This window comes from Brachycentrus maculatus, unplaced genomic scaffold (assembly GCF_059751285.1).
Source record: "Brachycentrus maculatus isolate JH-2025_06_01 unplaced genomic scaffold, ASM5975128v1 h1tg000121l, whole genome shotgun sequence".
NCBI classification, from domain to species: Eukaryota; Metazoa; Arthropoda; class Insecta; order Trichoptera; family Brachycentridae; genus Brachycentrus; species Brachycentrus maculatus.
This window is the reverse complement of record NW_028280874.1, coordinates 1,857,753-1,882,607: the sequence shown is the minus strand read 5'-3', so window position 1 is coordinate 1,882,607 and position 24,855 is coordinate 1,857,753. Positions and strand designations below refer to the sequence as shown.

General features: G+C 29.7%; 1 protein-coding gene across 3 annotated transcripts in view; it reads right to left on the bottom strand.

Moving 5' to 3' along the window:
* Positions 1–24,855, bottom strand: part of nebu (solute carrier family 2 member nebulosa) — a 62,722-nt gene that overhangs the window by 5,828 nt on the left and 32,039 nt on the right. The window contains exons 1-2 of one of the 3 annotated variants that reach the window (XM_088259894.1): positions 17,055–17,513; positions 33–150 (exon numbers count right to left, since the gene is read on the bottom strand). In XM_088259894.1, the coding sequence (XP_088116020.1) occupies positions 33–129 (97 nt within the window). In that variant the 5' untranslated portion in view covers positions 130–150; positions 17,055–17,513. Of the gene's footprint in view, positions 1–32; positions 151–2,568; positions 2,761–17,054; positions 17,514–24,855 lie in introns of those variants that run through there. The other 2 variants (XM_088259892.1, XM_088259893.1) reach the window with 2 other exon arrangements.

Sequence of the window (24,855 nt, the reverse complement as noted above, 5' to 3'; positions counted from 1 at the left end):
GCCATTTCAATTGATTGTCAATTAACAATTACCTGCCAAAGCCGCTGTGTATTGTGGCAGCTTCTTCCCGGGATAAGCGCTGTTGTGCACTAGTTCCTGTTGTGATATCCCGATAGGTGGATTCTCCATTGTCCCAGAGTTTTCTGGCCTCTGAAAAATTAAAATAAAATGTTTAACCTCGGCTCGTAACCTTTAGTGCATGTTGGTCTTCGGGTCGGCCAAAAATCGCATGTGTTAAACATTTTGTGTAGTTTTAAGTGTGTAAATGGTGCTATGGTGGTGAAGGGTGGTATTGTTTGCATGCTGTGGTAGTGATTGTCCTGACGAAGAGATGGGTACATCTCGAAACCGGTACACATAAAAATCTCAGTGAGTGGTTAAATACTAATATTATTAACATTTTTGTAAAAAATAAATAAGTAAAATAAAATATTCAAAATCACAAATAAATATAGATTTATTTCTTACAGGCAAATTACACTTCTAAACTGGCTGTTAAAAGGAATACTGCAAGAAATTATATAAAAATATGTAGACGTTTACGAGGAAAGAAAATTTAACAAACTAGTAACTAGCTTTTATTACTTTAATGTATAAAACATATAACAAATTGGAGTATTTTACATTAAGCTCTATAATCTACTCCCATCTACATGAATAAATTTGTTCAAAATTTTAAATCTCTTAAGGTATTCACTGATTGTTTTAATTTTTTACACAATGTTGCATTTAAATATGCTTGTGTTTTTATCTATCTATCTATATCAATAAATTTGTAAATGTTTGATTGATCATAATCTTAAATTTTCCAAAGTTAATTGCCGATTAGTTTAAAGTTTTAACACATTGCATTTGAAGACATGCATGTTTTTAGCGCCATCTATTGAACATAACAGAGATACATACAATACTAAATGTTACTCATGGCGGACAGCGTGTTTATTAACGGATGCTGACACTTGGCATTGTTTTCGATCGCATTGATGTTTCAAAGATTTTTAACATTTTCACTTTTTTACAAGCATTGTGAAATTATACATATTAAAAATATGTGATTTCTATTTTCATTAATTTTCATTAAACTATATAGCCAGAGCAATGCGTGGCTGCGTACAGGTAATTCGAGTCCAGATAGATCTATCATCTCATGAAATAACGGAACTATTTATAAAACAGCTATTAATTGTAAAATTAAGGTGGGTAGATGCAAAATAATATTGATTCTTCCATGATTGCATGACTAACAGCAACAAAAATCTATTAAACAGGGATTGTAAAATATGGCCTCAGCACTGGAAAACTGCATACAGAGTGTTTAAAAACATATGGATAATTACAATATCCGGAACATTATTATATGAAGAAAAAAAAATTATAGTAATAATTATAAGTAATAAATTATATAAAATGACAACTAAATAAATTGATGAACTTTGCCGTTATCGGATTTTTAACAACGAAAAGTGCAAGGGATTTAACCGGATCCACGCGGCTCGCATAACCGTATGTGTTTTCACAAAACATTCCCTGTACGCGGCTGACATAACCGTTTTTGTTTTTACTTTGCTCCAAGTTTCGAACCTCAGTTCAACATGGAGGGATTTTTTCATGGTGTAAAGAACAGATCCCTGATTTTTCTTGCGGTCGGTAATTAGTTCGCGCCATAATCATACCCTATATCTGTCTCACTCTCGACGCTACGCATCGCCAGTGGGTAAGAGTGACACACGATGCGTGCTTTGATTTATTTATGTTACGATCTTATTTGTTTATATTACGATATATTTCAAGAATAATGTGACACGAGTGTATTATAGAGTACCAAAAAGGCACAATGAATCCCATTGAACGTTTTTGTTTAAGAAAATAAATCGTTTCTTAACTAAATACATGATAAAAGTAATCATTTAAAAAACGGCAAAATACCGCCGCGCACGGGCGTCTCTCAGGAACAAAGTGAATGCGGTTAAAAGGTTAAGCAACATCACACAGGATTACACATTTATTAGGTTAAATAAAAAGAACTAACAGTGGAAATTTCAAAAGATCTGTACTTTAAAAATAAAAATTATATGCCTAGTGACAAATCAAATTTCGGCTAGTGTCGGCTTGTGGTCCCGTGGTTAGTGTCGCGGACTCTATAGTCAGAGTTTCCCGGTTCGAACCCACTCTACCACAATTTGATACCTATTTTTAATAATGAGCCGCTTAGGCTCACAGAAATAGTATGAAATTGAAATATTTGTGTAAATAATAAAAAACACAACTATTGCTCTTTTAAAAATAAAAAAAAATCTGATTTGCATTTCTGTCGAGCATGCTATATAAATATAGCATCCTTTATAAATTTAAATATGGAAATGATTACCTGGATTTTTTAAACTGTACTGTCACAAAATTTATCAATGTTTTAGATTAAGACTTTACTAAATCCTGATAAAGTACGCATGTAAAGGTAATAAAAACAAATTTTATAGTATTTGATTTTATAGCTTTTTATAGTTCAATAATTTACTGACGTGGTATCTTTTTAAATATATATTTTTTTAAGTTTATATATTAACCTACCCATTGTGATAATTCCCCATAGCTTGCTGGAATATAAGCTATAAGTCTTTGTTGTTCTTCGTTATTTTCCATTTTTAAATATTTAAATTAAAAAAAATAAAAACAAAAGCCAAACTATCCCGCGCACTCAACTGACAACTCGCAAACACAACCACAACAATCAACTCAATCAACTGTCACCAAACTTTCACCGTCATGTTTAGTGTTACCATAATATAATAAATCGAGAAATAAAACTGTTCTTCTTCTTTTTATTTAATGGTTTTTTTCGAACTCAAAAAAAGTAAAGGTAGTACCGTTAAAAAAAGTGCGGGGTCAATAGAAAGGGGTTTAGGGAAGCTACATGAATATTTGAGAATGGAATATCAAAATGAGAAATATAAATTACTCATCGGGAATATTATATGTATCTATGTATGTAATTGGAAATATTAATGTATGTAATGTGTTTTGAAATAAACAAAAAAAATATATATTTTCCATCATGATCACTTTTATCACACTTACTGACTACACCAGGGGGGGGAAGTTTTTACAATTTACCAAAACTTTTTTTTTCAAACTTCTCAACTTTTGCAGAAAATGTATTTTAAAGGTTAATTTTTTGGTTATTTCATTACGATGCGAGTTTTATGCCAACAATTTATGTCGATTTGATTTGTTTTGATGCATTTAGCGGATTTTGTCCACTTTGCCCCTAAAATATTTACTAACCCTTTAAAAAAACTGTATATACGAGCAACGATGAAAATAGTTGGTATTTCCTTTGCCTTTGGAATATATAAAATGTTGTAAATGAATGTGCATTCGTCACAATAAAGTATGTGTTTCACCTTTGAAAAGTGAAAATACAGACTATTATGCAAACTATTGCCATTTATATCGCATCTTAGCGCCCTCTCAATTTATCCCTTGAGGAGGTTTGATATGAAAACACATGATTTATAGATACGTTTATTTTAGGACTTGACCACCGGGGATATTTTTTTGCACACATCACAATGTTTTATATAATACATATCTACAAGGAGCGCGAGCAACATAATAATGAACAAGTTGGGTAGGTACAGACATTTTTTTGACGAAAATTCCTTACTTCAGGATACTATTTGACTGCAATTTCGGGAGTCAATGCCCCCAAATGGTACACAGACATCAGGTACAACAGTACCGAATTCAGGGACGTAGATTTAAAAATATTATCATTTGTTTTAGGTACTAAAGGTTTTTTTTTGACCCTGTTATCTTCGATGAATCGAATTGAAATTTCTCATATTTGATATTAATATGTTAATTCTTTTTTTTAAACTACAATTTTTGAGGTCGTATTAAAATTAAAAAAAAAAAAACATTCTAGTAACCCAATTCAAAATTCTATACGCGGAAACGTTCTTCTGGCTACTTATTTCGTAATTGACATTTTTAAATATTTCGTACCGGGAGTGGGAACTTTTGAGCACTGTTACTTTTACTGTTTAGGGATAGTTAACAACGTACTAAAAACGTGCATTCAGCAGGGGAGTGTATTCCATGTAGGCACAAAAACAGTTCCTGCACTACTTGCACTTTGCTGGCGTTCCATATAGGTACACAAGCAGGAACTACCCAACTGTACTAAGCAGTGCCTACCCTACGATGCATAAATTAATTAATTAATATAAAAAAAATTGAGCGGAAGGTACAAAAAAACCGAACAGTTTTTCAAAACTTGGGTCGTCGTCATCGTAGATACATCGTAATTGCAACGAAAGTTTTAATTGATATCTTCTGCCTACCTCGATTGAAATTTTTGTGCATGTCACTTTATGTGAGTAATTATGCAAGTCGTCGTCAGCATATTCAAATTTTCAAAAGAAAATTTTTCTAGTGAAAATAATTAATGAAATGTTTAATTATTAAATAATTAATTAAATTATTGATACTCAGTATTTTTTTGTGCCAAAAATTCTGAAAGTATAGATAAACCCAGGGCTTTTTTCCATGTAACGAACGCGGTGGAACGGCGTTCCGGCACCTTTTTTTTACGGATTTTTTATTTTATTTTTCAAAAACGTAAAAATGAATAGACAAAACAATGTTTGCGCTTCCGTAATTACAATCTTTATTTATATAATTCATCAAAATTATAAAATATGGTTTTGTATTGAATATTTAAATGATATTTGAATATATGTATTTTTTTAGTAAAAATCTTGACATGAAGCGAATCCTGGGGCCTTTTTTGTATAAAGAGACCCTGGATAAACCAATTCCCTTCTTAGCGTTCATCCATGTATATAAATATCAATACCTACGTTATAATGTGAGTATAAAGCATTCGTTCGGCTCTGTCTCATAAAAAAAGTTGCTCCAATTGAGAAAACTGGATGAGAATGATAATTTGGAGAATTGCTGGCGGGTGCTTTCACCCGCATATCTGTCTGCGTTCTGCGTCTACCCACCACGTGAATCGAACCACCAACTGGTCAGTCTACACGCAAAATGTTAAACCGCATATAATTATTTTAATAGGCATGCGAAGTTTTACGATTCTCGAACACAGCCGTTTAATTCCATCGCCCATCCATTTATGCCTCTCCTGTGAAAAATATTAGGTAGCTACCCATTAAAAAATATTAGGTAGCTACATATGAAGTAAAAAAAACTTGCCTGTAAAGCGGGATAATCGATAGCCCGCATATTAATTTTCTTTAAACCCAGGTAACATTTAACGCAATTGTTTTTTTACACACTGTTTTCGTATTGAAAAAATAAAATTTTCTCGAAATAAAGATATGGTTTTTAAAATAAAAATTATTGAAAGGTAAAGGAGTAAAAAAATATAAGAAATTCAATTTGTATTCGTAAAACATTAAATTCCCATATATACTGTAAAAAAATACACATGTGGCATCTCCGGTCGCGTACTGAATTGTATATTTGAGAGTAGCCCCTTAAGGTAGCCACTAAACGCGTGTTTTCCATCGGAGATTACGTCTGGCGTTTAACTCGTAATTCTGAATGCATGAAATTTATACAAAAAGTAAGCACCATGCCCAAGTTTATTTTTTTTTTTTCCGAATTAAAAATATTCCTACTCCGAAAAAACATTCAGGAGAAGTTTTAAACTATGAATGCTTATTTATTTACATCAATAAAATTAATATTAAATTGGCAGGGCATATATTAAAACGAGGATAAATATTGGTAATATCAAGAACCTATCCGCAGATAGTTGGGGAAAATTTTTATATAACAGAAAACAGGAAAAAATAACCTGTTATTAACATAACGATGTTTTTGTTATAACTCGTTTTAAGTTATCTGAAAAAATAAAAACATGAGAGTAAGTTCTTTGAATTGAATATTTGTATTTACTCCTCCAGCTACTATGTACATTGAGGTATTGAGGAAGAAGTAGACGGTAATTCCCATACTCAATAAACAGTGCGATGATTTAATAATGATAATTAAGAAATAAAAATTGACATATCTGATACTTTTTCAAAGTGGTTGCTTTGTTTTTTTCAAAGTGTTGAACCATGAAGCTCAGAGAATTGACACTACCACTATATGTCCAACAATTGTCTTTCCCATATTTCGCTGTTTTTGTTTTCAATTTATTTCTGCATAATACCTTCCAATTGAAAGAAAACTCTTACATTTAAAAAAACTCGTATTATAAAATACAAAAAGACAGTATATTTCAATAAAACCTTAAAAAATCCATTCACGATATTTAAAATAAAATCCATCTTTAGTTTAAAAAAATAGATTTAAACAAACTTTCAAATTTGATTGAATCGTTTCTCAATTATGTTGTATATATTTACTACAAATTTACGTGCAAATGATTTTTTTAATTTTTAAAATTTCTTTAGTTAGCTTGTATTACAATTAATACAAACTATTTTTTTCTCTCAATTTACATCATATACTTAAATATATATATATATATATATATATATATATATATATATATATATATATATATATATATATATATATATATATATATATATATATATATATATATATATATATATATATATATATATATATATATATATATATATATATATATATATATATATATATATATATATATATATATATATATATATATATATATATATATATATATATATATATATATATATATATATATATATATATATATATATATATATATATATATATATATATATATATACCCTTGTACGTCATACAATTTTTTTCTGTTTTGTTTATCAAAAATAGCAGTCTTATTTTATCCTTATTTCTAGTACTGTTTGTGAATTTTTTTTATTTAAAATTACTTTATCCTTTTAAAATATTTAGATAATTTATCGTTAGAAATTTTATAAATAAAGAGAGTATATTATATATTAATCTCTTTTTTTATAGGTTACCAGTAGAGTTCTTCTCTCATTTTTTCTACATTCTACATATGAATGAAGAATATAAGTATGTATGTTTTCACAAAGAAACATTGAAAAATGAAAAACGGTCTGATAAGACATTGATATTAAATTTGTGACGTAATGACTCATTACTTATCTTCTTTTAGCTCATAATACAGATAGTATTCAAAAAAATCCATCCAGATATTATCTAATTTAAATACATATCTAGTACAAATTACAAAATAATCAATTAATTTATTGTGAAATATTTTACTTAATGAAAATCTTGAATAAAAACACACCTCAAAATGCCTTTTATCTTTAAATAAAATTTGATAATAAAAGTTAATGTAAATCAATCATGTAAGAGTACATATATTACAAATACAAGAGGACATACCAAGACGATTTTTTAATGATTCTTTAACCAAAATTCGGTATTTGCGACTTGAAGTGATCATTTTTCTGCCAGTTCTGGGCGGTTTTTTAATAACCAGATTCAAAAAATATTTTAATTGTTGTTTGGATCAAACACCGCGCACAACACCGCGCACTGGTATCATTTTTTTAACTATTTGAACCTGGGTTAACCTTTCTGAATTCAATAAAATTATTTGAGACCGCTCAGTTTCACTCAAATCACGTTTTATTGGCATTAATATAAAACAATGATGGCTTAAATGAAAAGTATAAAAAAACTCTCTTATTTACCCATTATAATAACTGGATTATAATAAATTATTAAACAGAGGTTTTTAAATAAGAATAAAAACACTCAGTTTACTAACTGTCGTAAGTCAGGATAACAGGAAGTTAGTAGTAGGTAAAATCCATCAAAATACAATACAATCCGAAGAATTGAAGAATTCCAAGAATCGCAGTATTTAAAGACAAACCAATTATGTAGGGGTGCCTAATAAATATGGCCAGGCCTGTACCTCTTTTGGTTAAAAGAACTTTGATTATTATGCAATAAAGTTTTATAACCTGATTCTATTATCCATAGTCATTGAAACATTGCAGAAACTTAATATAAAAATCAATTTAATAGAAAAAAAACAATTTAAAAGAGCTATTTATAAACAGATAATGGGAGGAGGCAAATTTGAAATAGATCGCATCATTCGACCATGTCGTTTTTGATTGCAGACATGCCAAAATGACGACAAACAATTTTCATTAATATTTTTACAGTTTTATAAATAAGTATTGTAAAATGTACCCTCGGCATGGGAAAACTCAGTGAAGGCTTATTATATAATTATTATAATTTGTTTTTACTAATACCAATTGCTTAATAATACTCATTATTATAACTTGTAATTATGTGAAAAATAATTAAATCAACAAAGTACAGAAAATATTTTTTATAAAACGTACAAGAATATATTTAATATTTATATTAACTGATTAATTGATCTTTGTCCAAATAATCAAGTTGAAATAACTAAAATATTCAATAAAATACGTTTATTATTTTTAGCATAGATCGTCTGAAACAATACTTGTTTTACGTGCTTTATATTCTGTCAGAGAAATCAGTATTTAATTATTACTTCCATGTAAACACATACATTTATAATATTATTGTTCACGCTGACAGCTGTTAACGGGATTGTTTAAATAAAATCTTAACATACTTTTGCCTATATTATCACACGTAATATAGTAAAAACGTATCTTTATATAGGTACTGCATCATACTGAATTTTTCCTTAAATCTACCAATATATACTTCATTTGCTTTTTATTTTTATTATAATGGTGAATAACAACGTATTGTTAATTATATAATTTAAATAATAATTCATGCATTAATTACAGTGCGACGTTGTTGAGTTTTATGTTTCGCTGGTTTGGTATTTTGTTGTTGAGAAGGAAAAAAAGTGCCATAGTATTGGTACTACTGCAAAAATTATCTATTATTTTTAGTGCTAATTAAAGCCATTTGTAAGTTATTTTCTAAACGTGTAGGTACAATGCTTTTGTGAAAATTTTAGTTTGGTTTAGTTTGGACCAAATATGACGGAATTCATAAATTATGACCAACGACTAATTTTCAGCATAACAATAATAGTTTTTAAGCAACCGCTTCGCCATTCCTTAAAACTGCTGTCTTTCTGTCAATTTTTCATTACAACATTGCGTGTATTTGACTTTGCGTTATTCATAATGTGTATACAATTTTTATTTAATCTCATACTGGTGAGGAATCAAAAAAAGTACATAAATAGCAATTATTTGATCCAAGACTAAATGTCAGCTGTCAAATTGACGTTTTTTAAACAAACTAAGCCATAGAGAAAGTGTTTTTTTTAAAAGATTTTTTCCAAATTTCTACTTTTTGTTGTTGAAAATCTCACTAGGCAAAACGAATCGGGTTGCGTTTTTAGCGAATTTATCCACATGAAGTACAGTGTGAGATGCAAAGCATTCACAGCGTGTATGAACGGAACATGTCTAGTACTCGTCCTTCTTTATTTTAGTACTGTACGTTCATAAAGCAAATAATTAAAATAAAATATCATTATAAAATTAATTGTACACATTATCTCCTTTTAAAACTTATATAGATAGGTACTTTGGATTGATTACATATTCAAAAGTAAGATATTCATACCCTTATAAATGTACAGATAAGAGAACAATACAACTTTGCATAAGTCTGCTTAATCCTTGCAGACTTTCAAAGATAAACGTTTTCTTACGTAATATTGCAATATTTTATCAATAATATATGTGTATTTATTTTGTTGCAGTATTTAATATTTTTATTTCTATTTTCAATGATGACGCCAAAATCGCGCGTTTAAATTAATTAAACGTATAAATTTTTCACTTCCCATTCTTAAATGATCTTTTCTCTGTTTTTGGAATAGTAAGATACTTTGACAAAAAACAACGAGAAGTTTTGTATTATAATTTATAAGCACAAAGTCGAATTTGGTAGACACACCACAAAGACAAATATATTTATGAAATACATAAGTATATTTATTTATTTATTCAGAAGACACTACATTGAGCTAATGTCAGAATATCAAATCTATTAAAAAAAAAACAGAACCAATGTCAACCTTTATATTCAGTATACTAATAAGATAAAATAATAGAAAATTAAGTAGTTAGGTTGTAAATAAAGACGATTCTACAAAAGTACCTATGGATCTTTAGGAAAATAAAAAATCAAAAGTCATTAACGATAAAAAATTAATAAAACGAGGAGTCAAAAGACATGTCACACGTCTCTGATCTATCATTATACCATCAACTTTTGTTATTTTGAGTACATGTAGTTGTTTACTGTGCAAACACAGTAAACAACTACATGTACTCAACGTCTGTCTTTTTACGCTATCGAAATGTCAAAACATTTCGATAGCGTAAAAGGTATTTCGATAAAGAAATGTATGTTGAGAAGGTTCGGGTATGTGAATCGAATGAGTAAAGTAAGATCAATAAAACAAATTTATAAGGCGAATAAAGTTAAAAATAGAGTAGCAGAGGGAGACCGAGGAAAACATGGCATGATCAAGTATTTCAAATACTTTATTATGGCATTCCATTATCTCTGCCTACCCCTGCGGCAGAGTGGATGATGCTTAGTTAGTTAGTTAATTGAGCTTGATTGATACTTGGACGTGGTCAGGCCAAGAGCCGGAATAATCGGTGGGTATGTACGAGGAGAAGATTTTGGCAAAGAACGATTGATGTGGCGTTCTATTCTCTATGCAGACACCTGCGTAGAAGCGGCGTGATGGCTAGTTAGTCAGTTTTTAAAACTTATTTTTCCATCAAATATTGGTTCGGAATCAAAAAAGATAAATAAATATATTTTTGTGTGAAATTTTGTAATGACGTCAAACTTTAAACAAGAGCACTGAATACTGCAATATATTGCATGTTAAATGCTGTTAAAAAACAATCACTGTTGGGTGGACACCATGTGACAAGAATTAACAAGAATTTTGTCGACGTGATTTTTAAAACCTATCTTGAGACTAGAGTAATGTTTGTGGCTGTGGAAAATCCTAAACCGCAGATAAAACTAATCAGGTAGGTACCTATCCAATATTATAAAGATTGCCATATAGAAAGTACCACTTTTTCAAATGAAGAATTCTGTCTTCTGAATACATTTTTTAAATATGAAATATGTTATCTATGTTCTGTTTTCAAATCAAGACGCGTTTCAACGTTCTTGTCTAAGGGTCACGTGTGGAATTAAATAGTATTTTTTATTTATTTACTAGCTGTACCCGACCACGCGCTACCGTGACTCAGTGTGATTAAATGGAAAAAAAGAAAGATTGCAAACATTTCATTACAGTTGCTGTTGCATTGCAGCAGTTGACGCTGCCCTCACTGTCAAAACGATACTTTTCACAGGAATTTTTTTAGATGCCATTGGTAAAAACACCTATCGTAGATTTAAGATTTCGAACAAACTTACTATTACATTTTTAGTTTCGTTGTTATTTTTTCATTTAATGCTATTTAAAAGATTTCAAAACGTATCGTTGACGATGACCAACAAGCCAAAATGATTTTTCTTTTACGACATTTGACGTTTTCCCGCTCTTTGTTGTAAAATTTTATGTAAGTCAATAATCTATGGAATAGGCACTTTTTGCGACTATATACATAGAATGCACGCCTCTAGGAAATGAGTAACGTTGATTTTCGTAGATCACATGGAAAATTAGTGCGGCATTTTCTATTGAAATATTATCAGTAATCCTAACTGTCAAAACATTCATTATATTCTTGTATTATCAAACCGTTTGACGTTCATAGTGTAGTAAAATACAATCATTCAGTTTATATATTATATCCTTATACTTTTTTTTAACTAAAATGCATTGTAAATAACATACAATCGTTTCTGTTTTGATGTTCCTGATACTTATATACATAAACATAAAAATATTGTATTCATTAATCAAAAATACATTTTTACATGATGATGAATGGAGTACATTTTTCTTTGTCAAAATTTATGCGTTTAAGGATTTAAATTATTTTCGATTGTAAGATTGGATGGAAAATGAAAATGAAAATTAAAAAAAAAATAAGTTGACCAATTCCAATGTACGTATAATTATGTTAACTTATACATTACTTCAAAAGTTTGCTTTCAACATCATTTTTAAAGTATGAAAAATATACTAAGTTTACTAATTTCACACAAAATTTAATAAATAAGTACGGGTGTAGGTTAACACCTAAAGCGCGATGCCCTCAAACAAAACGCGCCCAGCGGTGGTGGGTCTGATCTGACCCAGTACAGAAATCGCCTTTTAGGCGTTTTTTGTCGGGTTTTTATATTTTATATATTAATCAAAATAGGCTACATAGCAATAGGATAATGTGTCATAAGTTTTGTATGAGAATTTTCAAGTTTTTGATAGTTTTGAATTTAAATTATCCAAGCGCTTCATTTTACATGCGAACTCGACCGAGCGCAGCTGCTAACTACCACCGCGTAGCATGTCGCATCCGCGTGAGGCATGATCGGCATGAAGCAGTGGTTGTAAACATGTTTATTTTTAATGAATTTTTAATAAAAGATAGAATTTTTAACTTTTATTTGTTATCTTCAAATATAAAACGTGGCGGTTAGCTCCAAAAACCACAAAATGATTCTGGGATTTTGACTTGAGTTCATAATTCAAGATAAATTTTTGTCCATAATGCAATTAAAATTTATTTTAAATACAGAGAAAATGGTAAATTTTTCATTGAAAAATATAAACAGAATTGCCCAAAATGGTGTAAATATTCATTTAATGTTCGCCATTTCTTACATAGATTTGCGGGTCTTAGAAATTATGAATATAATTTTGTACGGTACTAAATAAAACTAATTTTTGGGTATAAATTATTTTTATATACAAGTTCGTTAGACATAATAGGTAACAAATTTAATTTTAATATAGACAAGTAAATTATTATCAAAAAATCAGAAGACAATCGCTACTTTTCTTGTTAAAATCGATGTCTTCATCACTTACTGACATTTCTTACAAAACCAAGTTTTCTGTTTCACTTTAAAATTCTGTATCTAAGGTTTTTGAATTCTAAATCACTGTCATCTACACTACTTTCTCACTTTTCTTTCAATTTTAGAACTGTCCAAAAGTCGTCCAATCTCGTTATGAGATATTTATTTTTTTTCCTGCCATTCATTGTGGTAAAGTGTCGTAAAGATTTTTTTTTTAAAAACTAGAAATTGTTCAAACATAAAACAGTTTATTGTGAAGTTTTGAAGTTAGTAACTTTGTGTATGTCGGTGTTGTATATATACATAAATCTATTATATACTATATATTACCACTATTTGTGGTATTTTCTAAGTAAAACTTAAATTAAAAATGGTTAGATTTTACCAAAAAGTAACTGCCGAATCAATTTATGAAAATATTAACAACTTATGTAATAATTACACTTTTTTAAACGTGATCCTTAGTATTTTTCATACAAGTAAACAAATAAATCAGTTTAAAACGAATGTAAAAAAAACAATATACAGAATCAATCGCCAAAGATTGACAATGTTTGCTTTTGTTTTGGGGAGTTCGAGGGCACGGCAGACGGCACACTAACACATTGATAGCGAACAACTGACCTTACTCAATATGATTTTTGATCTTTTATTTGTTCTTTTTTTTTAAATAACTCATTCGAATCTCGTCCGATAATTTTTGTTTATATCTCAATTTGTAGGTAATTGTTTGAAGAACGATTACACTGAAGGAAAACGACGTAAAAAAATTACCTATTAAGTAATTAATAATTTTCCGCGATGGTGGGTCTGATCAGACCCACCATCGCAGAGGAGGTGTTAAAACGTTCGGAGTAGGTACTCTAGCCATAAAAAAGTGACAATTTCTCGACATTCTCAATTTTCAAAGCCTATACTATTTTTTAATTATGAGCTATACTATATTATGAATTATAATATTTGATGTGCTATAATTCACAAAACTTTATATAAATTTGCTAGAATTTTTTAGGCTTTTAGATTATTATTCAACTTCATACGGGTTATTTTTTTTCAATGATAAATACGTATTCATTTTTATCCTTATTTATACTAAAGAATGTCTTTTTTTAATTTAGTTTCTACAACCTTTGTCAAGACGCCCTTACATCTATTAAAAGTTACTGTTTGGTGTGCTTTATGGGCAGGTGGAATCATTGGCCCATATTTTTTTTAGGACGATGCCGACCAGAATATTACGGCCAATGGAGAGCGCTACAGAACCATGATTACTGACTTCTTCGTACCTCAGTTGAATGGCATTGATATGCCAGAGCTATGGTTTCAACAAGATGGCGCAACATGCCACATGGCGGGTGTCATCATTAATTTATTGCGGGAAATTTAAATTTGTATACCTCTAAAAAAACACCTAAATATACTTTAGTATTTAACTCTAGGCAGATATTTGAAAAGACTGATCGCTTTGCCTTTAAGTACCTAGGTACATAATTAGAATAAATAAATCCGAATTAGTCAAACAATGAATGCGCTATACGTCAAAGAAAAATACTAAACATAGCAAATAATTACTAAGAAAAAATCGAAAATCCATTATCGAACTCATATTAGTTATCAGTTAATTGAAAAAAACATTAATCGGTTATTTTTATCTTTATCTACATGTTGTGCAATAGTAGGCTAACATGACATTTTACGAGAAGGCATAGAGTATTTATAATAATATACTGTTTGTGATTAGGTACGTTATTAATTTATGACTATTGTTATGGTGTCCGCCTCCGTAGTGTAATGGTCAGCACGCTCGGCTACCGTTCTGGAGGTCCCGGGTTCGATTCCCAAGGGGGGTAAAAATAAATAAAAGTGATTTTTCACTGTAATATTTATTCAATATTACCATGGACTGGTACCTGAAGCGGAGGGCTGATCACCTTTCCTTCATGTGTAAAACGATCATAATAACACTGCGTTTATAAGACACAGTGCCCTATGCACCATTGGGGTGCGGATAAGGGTTTTATTATTATTATTGTTATGGTACAAAAAATTATTATTACCAGGTTAATTTATATTACCAGTAAAAACTTATTGTGTTCTATACACAACCTGAGGCCTTAATACCTGAAAGATGAAATTCAGAATTGTTCTTGACTTAATACTTTGCATGAGTATCTTATTTTTGAATTAAGACAATTTTTGATATTTCATTGAACGAAAATGTGTCGGGTTGTGGTCCCGTGGTTATTGTCGCGGACTCTTAGTCAGAATTTCTCGGTTCGAACCCACTCTACCACAATTTGATACCTATTTCTAATAATGAGCCGCTCAGGCTCACAGAAATAGTATGAACTTGAAATATTTGTGTAAATAATAAAAACACAAACATTTCTCTTTTATTTAAAAAAAATAATATTGTGACATTTGAACTCTTTTTACACATAGAAAAGGCTTGTATAAAATTCCATGATGTAAAAAATTAAATTTAAATAAATCAGGTGAGATTGAATGAAATAAATCAAACACCGTAAAACGGGGCTACTTGAACTTTGATGTGTTACTTGAGCCCAGTACAAAAAAGAGGTTTAAATCTGTATTCGGTCTACAATAATAAATGTATCGTGATAATTACTGTCACCTGTCAGGGAAACAATGATTCCTGTCGATACGTCCATTATTGTAGACCAAATACAGATTTAATTTTTTTTGTACTAGGCTTAAGTAACCATCAAAGTTCAAGTAGCCCCGTTCTACGGTATTGAAATGAAATAGGTTTATTATGAAATTAAATATACATTAAAATATAAATATCCTCGTTTTATTTTCTCTTATTCGATCCTGATCGTGTAAAGAGCACCGTTTTAGATAATGCAGCGTTGTCTTGAAGGTAAATTAAATTGAAACTATAATGAAAAATTCCTTATATGTAGACCGTACAAAGATTAATATGTTAGCTAAACGCGCTTACCACAATATTACGCAGGCAATACCCAGGTCTGTAGTTGAATTTTGAAAAACTTCAATATGAACTCATGACCAATATATAGATATAATTAATAAATAATATCGACAACCCCATACCTGTTTATTACGTGTGAAACAAGAAAACTGGATAAATTTTATAGTATATTTTCAATATGATGTGCGAAGTAATTTTTGCAAGTAAGGCTAAGATAAGCAATATCGATAAAATTAAAAAAGGTGTGTCCAATGGTTTGGGCATTGGAATCGAATGAGTGAATAAAAATTATGAAACAAATTTATCAGTCAAATAAATTTGGCAATAGAAGCCGAGGAAGATTGAGGAAAACTTGGCATGATCGAGTATTTCAAATATTCAACAGTAGTCAGGTCAAGAGTTGGAATGATCGGCGGTTACGTATGAGGAGACGCGTTAATGTGGAAGAGGAGAATATTGATGCAAAGATAGAATGGTGTGGCGTTCTATTCTCTCTGCCAACCTCTGCGGAGAAGCGGCGTGATGGTTTGTCAATGTAAATGAACGTATCCAAGAAAGACACCCATTAGGATATTATTATGAAATATTTAAAAATGTAATTTTGTAAATATGTATATATATATATATATATATATATATATATATATATATATATATATATATATATATATATATATATATATGTATATATATATATTTATATATATATATATATATATTTATATATATATATATATATATATATATATATATATATATATATATATATACATATATATATATATATATATATATATATATATATTTATATATATATATATATATATATATATATATATATATATATATATATATATATATGTATATATATATATATATATATATATATATATATATATATATATATATGTATATATATATATATATATGCATATATATATATATAAATATATATATATATATATATATATATATATATATATATATATATATATATATATATATATATATATATATATATATATATATATATATATATATATATATATATATATATATATATATATACATATATATATATATTTATAAATATTTAAACAGGATTTGAAAATCAACAAAAATAATCATTGAAAATTCTTACCTTTATTTAATTGAAAATATTCACGAAAAATCGCACAAAACTCGTATATTTCAATTATATCAAGAAAAAAGTAATAATTTTAAATGTCTGATAAATAATAATAAATGATTGATTTATTTCAACATTTTCGCTCCGCGTACGTAAGAATGTTCATATTGCACTATTTAAGAGAGAAAAACATTCCTTTGCGTGATCGTGGAAAACTTTCTTGATTTTTTTCCCGACGACTGATTGACGCGCTTTTCCGACGAAGAGCTCACCAAGTTGCGACCGAACGTCCGTTACCGCCGCGCTAAACAGACTGACCACAATCTAGCGATGCACAATCGTTCGACGGGTACGAAAATTGTCCGCGAGTTTGTGTAAGTCATCATTTTGTTATTAACAACATATCTACACCTATTGTTACAATTATCCGCCATAGCTTCCTCGTTATCGGAGTATAAAATAATAATAATCTACGTACTCGTAAAGCATTAAGGTACGTATACACACGCTGCTAATTGAGCATGCTTAAAACGAGCATGCTCTCTGCTTTTTTTTTCAAACCTAGATAACTAAACTATATTTGAAGATATAATGCCATTTGTGGATCGCACAGTATTGACATATCACTCACTCCTTTCAAGAACGTCATAAATCAAAAATCGTCCATTTTCAGTTGTGCGTGTTTTCGGAATGCCCAGAAAATGTACTATATCCCAGCAAAAGAGGCATATTTTTAACTCAATATTTACCCGCTACAGGGCAGAAAATGTTGGTTTTGCATTTTGAAGAAAAGGTATTGTTTAATTATTTTTTTAAATGTACTAATTTTTTTTTCAAATGGAGAAAAAACCTTCAGGTTTTATCTAAAAAGATCTGTTCACAGTAAAAAGTTCAATAAGTGGCTTGATATTTATATTTAATACATCGTGTTATATTTTTAAACTTTTAAAACGTTCTCGTGAAAAATCTAGTTTTTTGATTTATGACGTTCTTGAAAGGAGTGAGCGATATGTAGTAGCTGTGCGGAACAGTGATTTATTGTTAAATGTCTCTTACATTCATTCCTAATAAACCAAACTTAAGTGCCATGTAACCGGTTCCTATTCGTTTTTAATTGCGTAGTCCGCCAAACGAATGTTTAGTTATTAAGGGCTAATTATTGTTTTTTTTTTTAAAGGAATAACCCGCAAAGCCACTATTTTTAAAAGCTTGTCTGCAGATAGGATAGTAAGGATAGGGAAGGTTTAGTCATAAAATAAACCCTGAAAAGGCAACAGGTTGTTGCCGAAACTAGTTGGTTGTAAATAAAAATGTGAATTGATCAAAAAACAAAGTTTTTTTTATTTCACAAAATAATATAATAAATAATTTATTGTTTCAAAATTCTTCAGCTTTACTTTCCTTTTTTCCTTTATTTTCAATCTCCGCCCCCTTGACTAACTAAGTGATTAAAAAAAAAACAAGTGGTTTCTTTAATAATAGTAATAGAAAATGAAATAAAAATCTATTTGAGAACATAAAAAATCGCATAATATTTTTAATAAAGTTCACCAAGAATATTGCTTCAATATATTTTATTATTAAAATATATTTTAACATATTGTATATTATAGAAGTTCAACAGAGTAAACAAATATGTTAATAACTAAAAAGTATTTGACAATTGTGTCACAAAAAATTAATTTTATTTAATCATTAGAATTTGATATCTGAAATACGTACGAGTACATAATTTAACGAATGTTAAATCTGTCGGTAAATACTATTTATTCAAGTTTTGAAACGCTTTTTACTGCGAATTTTTTGTTTGAAAACATCTGTGTAATTTAAATTTTGTAAATTTGTATTGTATTATATATTATCGATGATTTAATTGACATTTTTCTAGAAATTCCGAAAATTGTACTACGCACACTGTTATCAGTAGAAATTTGTGTTTATTTATTTAATGACAGGACTGTCGGCATAGATATTGGAGATGATACACCAAAAACACATTTTTTATCGATTGCGTAAATACTTACAAAAAATGTGTAAAGCGATTCCTGGATAAGGTTTTGTTTAAAGCACATAGCTTAACATTATGACAACTTTTTTGGCAAATAATTTGTGTAATGATAGGTCTTTTGGAATACATAATATAAATGATACGCAATTATACATAAATTTACAAAAAAAATGTAAAGCGATTCGTAATTTTTTCAAAGGCTCTGCACAAAATATCTCGACAACTTCTTTGACAATTCATTTGTTGACAGGTCATTCGGCATACATAATGAAAATGGTGCATCTAAAATACATTTTTATATCGATTGCGTAAATATTTACTAAAAATTAGGGCGATTCTTTTAATGTTTTTTTTTAAAGCAATGTACTCGTATTTTTATTTATTTAATGACAGGTCTTTTGGCATACATAATAAAAATAATACACATTTACATACATATTTTTTATCGATTGTGTAAAAAATTACAAATATTTAAAGCGATTCCTAGAAAAGGTTTGAAACATTTGGACCAACTTGTGGATATCTGAGGTAATCATCTTTCCCCGGTTTTTTTTTACTCAAGACGAAATGAATTTATTAGGGATCTTCCCCTTTCCTTAAATAGGTCCCTCACGACCATCATACGTATAGATTCTCCTGACAATTTTCCTGCTTTCAGTAGCCTGAAAATCTTCCACTGTATCACAAAGTTTGTAGTCGCTTTTCATGTGTAAGCCTTTTTTCAGTATCCAAAATTAATGAATACTTTATAAACCAAAAGCGAACTCTTTTAATTCTTTGCGATATTCTTCATAACATGTATTATATTCTCCGTTTACTTATACACGGCATTTGAATATATGTATAAATGTATGTTTGTATGTTTATATGTATATGTAGGTATATGTATGTATTTATGTATGTATGTATGTATTTGTACACAAATACAAAGTTTGTATTTTCAGCTGTTGATGAGAACATTTGCAGATATCTAAACTAATCGTGCGTACATTAATAAACGTAAAAAGTGGTCTTGTACAAGTACTTTTATTTTATTATTTTTTTATAGTTAAATCGTCATGTTATTCCACAAAATTAATGCCATATCAATCAAAATAAAAAATGAAAATTAAGAAACAGCGTAGAAAGGTTAGAAAAATACTTGCGATTACTGTTTTGTATATACCCAGTTTATCTATTTTTTTTTTTATGAAAACGGCTATGTCCAATATGACGCATTTAAACGCTATTATTACCGTTTTGCTTGGAAAGTCATCCCACTGTGCATCCAAGCGCATACTATAAAATCCTCTAGAGCAGTGGTTCTCAAAGTGTGTTCCGTGGAGCCATAGGGCTCCACCACGACGAGCGACGATAATAAATCTACAATTATGCTACGATAAAAAAAACTGCAAATAAAACAATTCAGCTTGTACGAGTGGGTATGTGGCGACTCGATACTCGACACTACACACCCACGCAGCGAGGTAAAGTGTACAATGTACTTATTTTGTATTCTTTTTCTTCCTCTTTTTTATGGCTTTTACCCTTCTAGAGTGTTTAAGCCAGTGTCAAGTTATTATTTTTATTAACATTTTGAATTTAAAATATTTGTATCCCTGCTGTTGGGGTTAGTTTTATGTGTAATATTAGTATGTTTAGTGAGTTATTTTATATTTATCACACACCTTTACAAATTTTTACAATTAATTTTACAAACACGTTTGTGGGGGGAGGTTCATAAGGTTGAGATATTAGTGGAAAAGGGATTGTTAATGCTGGAGAGATCTGGAAGAAAGTTCAGGAATTCGTCATTTAACGGGCACTAAAAGAACATGTGATCTAGGATACCTATTTTGTATGATTTACTTTAAGTGGTCATAATATAAATAATGAACTTAAAACCAGGTTTTACTTTTTTTAGGGCGCTCCATAAATATCAAGTGTTTCAAAAGTGTTCCGTTACCAAAAGTTTGAGAACCGCTTACTCTAGAGAAATGTTCGAGTCAATTAAACCGAAAGAAATAATTAAAAAAATATTATATTATTTCGAGAAATAAAAATACTTTGTGTTCTGATCCACTCACATTTTTATTAACCAACTAGTTTCGGCAACAACCTGTTGCCCTCTTCAGGGTTTCATTTATTCCTGAAGAGGGCAACAGGTTGTTGCCGAAACTAGTTGGTTAATAAAAATGTGAGTGGATCAGAACACAAAGTATTTTTATTTCTCAAAATAATATATCAATATGATCCACAAAGTTAATGCTTTCAATATTCAAAACAAAAAAAATATTGACACTAGAAAATTCAACAATTAAAACATTCAAAGTCCAATGATTATAATGAACACTAGAAAAACGGTTATGTCGATATGGACCATTTATTGATCTATTCTCTACAGTCAAGAGAACGGGTTCCCAAATTTTTTAGTCTGGCACACCCCTATCAAAATTTCATGCCAAATGGGAAAAGAAGATCGCCAGAATCAAAAAAAGATGGAAGGAAGAAAAATTTATTCCTTATTTTTCATCACTTTACTATTCGGGCTTACTATGCCCTTAAAAAAATTCTATAGCACCTACAAGGGGACTTTATAGCCCACATCGAGAAAAACTGTTTAATGACCAACCATTCAATCGCGATGCAAATTTTGGTCGCTTTCGAAAACTGGTGATTTTGAAATATTTATTTTCAAATATTTTTTCTTAAAAACATTATAATTTTTTGAATGCCTCACTAAGTAAAACTCGTGACGAGACGTTCATTATTAGACTGTAAAATGCGCGACTTTTATAAATATTTTGATTTTTTAAAGATTTTCTTACAATTTAATAAGGTTATGTATATTTGACAGCATATTTTTGTGAAATCCAATTTCTCACGTGACTTTATCAAATATTATTATCATATTATTTTTTGACATCTCATCAAAGATGAAGAAGAACATGGAAGTCTGGGCATTTACTGCCTGATAACCGTCATATGCCTCATAGGTTTAAATGATCACTTTACGCACGTGTAACATTCATCAATTCTACCCATTATTGACAACCACACTACTCAAATTCTTGGAAGTTCTATATATATGAACCAATTTAGAAACCTTGTTCTTGAATCACTAGAACTTCACTAGAGACATCTATTGGTGAGATATAAAGAAGCTTTTTACCAAGCAGACACTCATATATTAGTATGTGAGGTCCGAATCCTGGATAATAATCACATACATGAGATACGCCAGAAAAGATAATTTTCATTTTTATTATTTTAGCTTATAATTGAATATTTATGAGTAAAATGGATTGAAATGAAATAAAAATAAATGTAAGTATTTTCAATTCTGAATCTGTCATTTTTTCTCAATATTATTAATATTTAAAGCATTTACATTATGGTTAGTCATTTTTACTTATTTTTTTTTTACAAAAATGTTAATAATATTAGTATTTAACCACTCACCGAGATTTTTATGCCTACCGGTTTCGAGACGTACCCGTCTCTTCGTCAGGACAATTACTATTACAGCATGCAAACAATACCACCCTTCACCACCATAGCACCATTACGCACTTCAATGGTATTTTTTGCATGCTGTAATAGTGATTGTCCTGACGAAGAGACGGGTACGTCTCGAAACCGGTAGACATAAAAATCTCGGTGATTGGTTAAATACTTACATTATTAACATTTTTGTAAAAAAATAAATAAGTGTCATTTTTAATTTAAAAAAAATATATATAAAATTCATCAAAAAAATAATGAAAAATAAATCAAGCTGTTTTTGAATACTGTGTAGTTAATGTACCCTTTTCGTTTTCCAGCATGGATATTATGAATATACTCGTATTTACCAGTTATCTAGTTTGTATTCCGGAAAAATCGTTCGCAATTTAACCCCGGAACTTCCTCTTTCCGGGTGATTGGATCCGTTCGGTAAGTAAGTAGGCATTCAGTTATCACCACGCTATAATGATTTAATACCGACACAGGAATTCAACGATCTGCTAAATGGGTAGGTAATTTACTTTATTCAAGGTAAAGAAAATGTGATATAAAGTAACGGAAGAAAATATTTTGCATGGAAATACTATTTCCCACTTTGCGTAAAAGCTATTTCTGGTTATTTATTGCTTGAGGGTCTATTTAATGTGACGTCCATTTTGATTGAGGTGATGTCTATTTTGAAGTAATGTCTATTTTTAAGGGATGTCTATTTTAATTGAGGTGATGTGTATTTTGAAGTCACATCTATTTTGAAGGGATGTCTATTTTGTGTGTATTTTTAAGTACTGTCTATTTTGAAGAACTCCGGATTAAATTAAAGCATTAAGAAGTAAAATATTACAAACCAATAATTTTGAGACTACACTTTTTTGTGTGTTTACATAACGTTTCACATTTCCACACACATGTATCAGATTTTGTATTTTTGGTATGTTAGCTTTTATTTATGAGTAGATTATTGTACGGTATACAAAGAGATCACTCAAGCCAGCCAGCACAGGTCGTAAACCCTGTAAATGCCCAGACATCTGTATAAACTACCTCTGAAAGGATGGAACGTCTCCGTTGAGGAATTGTTAATATATCTTGATACTTATGAAGCAAGGTTAAATACAATGTTTATGTGTGTGTATGTGTAATAAAAAAATCAATAATATTTTATCTTGACTCCCAGGAATGCAACGCGGAACCTCAGGGATGTTAGTCAAACACTATAATCACTGCACTACGGATTGATACCCCCTTCTGGCCCTGATCTGTACTCAATGGTGCATAGGGCACTACATCTCATCGACGAATTGTGCTAGATCGGTAATTACATTAAGGCAAGGTTATCAGTCTTACGCTTCAGGTACCAGTCCAGGGTAAAAATAATGAAAAAAAAAGAGCGAACAACCACTTTTTATATTTATTCTGACCCCACTGGGAATCCACCTCGGGACTTCTAGTACGGTAGTCAAACGCACTAACCACTACACTATAAAGCCGGATTGAAAAACCCAACCGATAATTTTTAACCCATTATAAATTTGTTTTTATTTTCACACCGACCAATGATGATAAATAGCTTTGTTGTTGTTATTTATCAATGATATTTATTATCATAATAATTTATGTTATGAATTTCAGTCATGTGATGAATTTGACTCACATAATTATATACCCAGTAACCTATGAATAACCTTGTTTTGGTCTCAATCTAAATGAATAAAAATGTATATGTTCGTTAGTTCAAAATCAAAAAATCTCCGAAAGTTAATAGCGATTGCTTTGAAATTTTGACACAACGTCGCATTCGACTACGCAGGTCCTTATTTGCCCATTATAGGTATTTTTAGCAGTGATAGTGACAGCCTAAAAAATTTTTTTTTTAACATCAATGACAGCGCCATCTATTGAACGTAATAGCAATACCCGCAATACCCGCAATGCTACGCAGGTCCTTCTATACCCATGAAAGGTGTTTTTAGCAGTGATAGTGACATCCTAAAAAAATGTTATTTTAACAGCAATGACAGCGCCATCTATTGAACGTAATAGCAATACCCGCAATACTACGCATAGCTTATGGCGGATAGCGTGCTTTTTGTTAGCTATTTATTATTTTCAGTGTTTGCTATTGCACTTTTGCTTCATAGATTTTCACTGCTGCACAAGCATTGTGAAATTAAGATATAAGTAATGTGCGCTTTTTTCTATCTTTTCCATTTAACCAGATTGAGCCACAGCAGCTTGTAGCCTGGTACAGCGAGTTGGTAAATAAAACAGTTATGGAAATAAAAACATTATTAAAATATAATTGGTAGAAATGTAAATCGC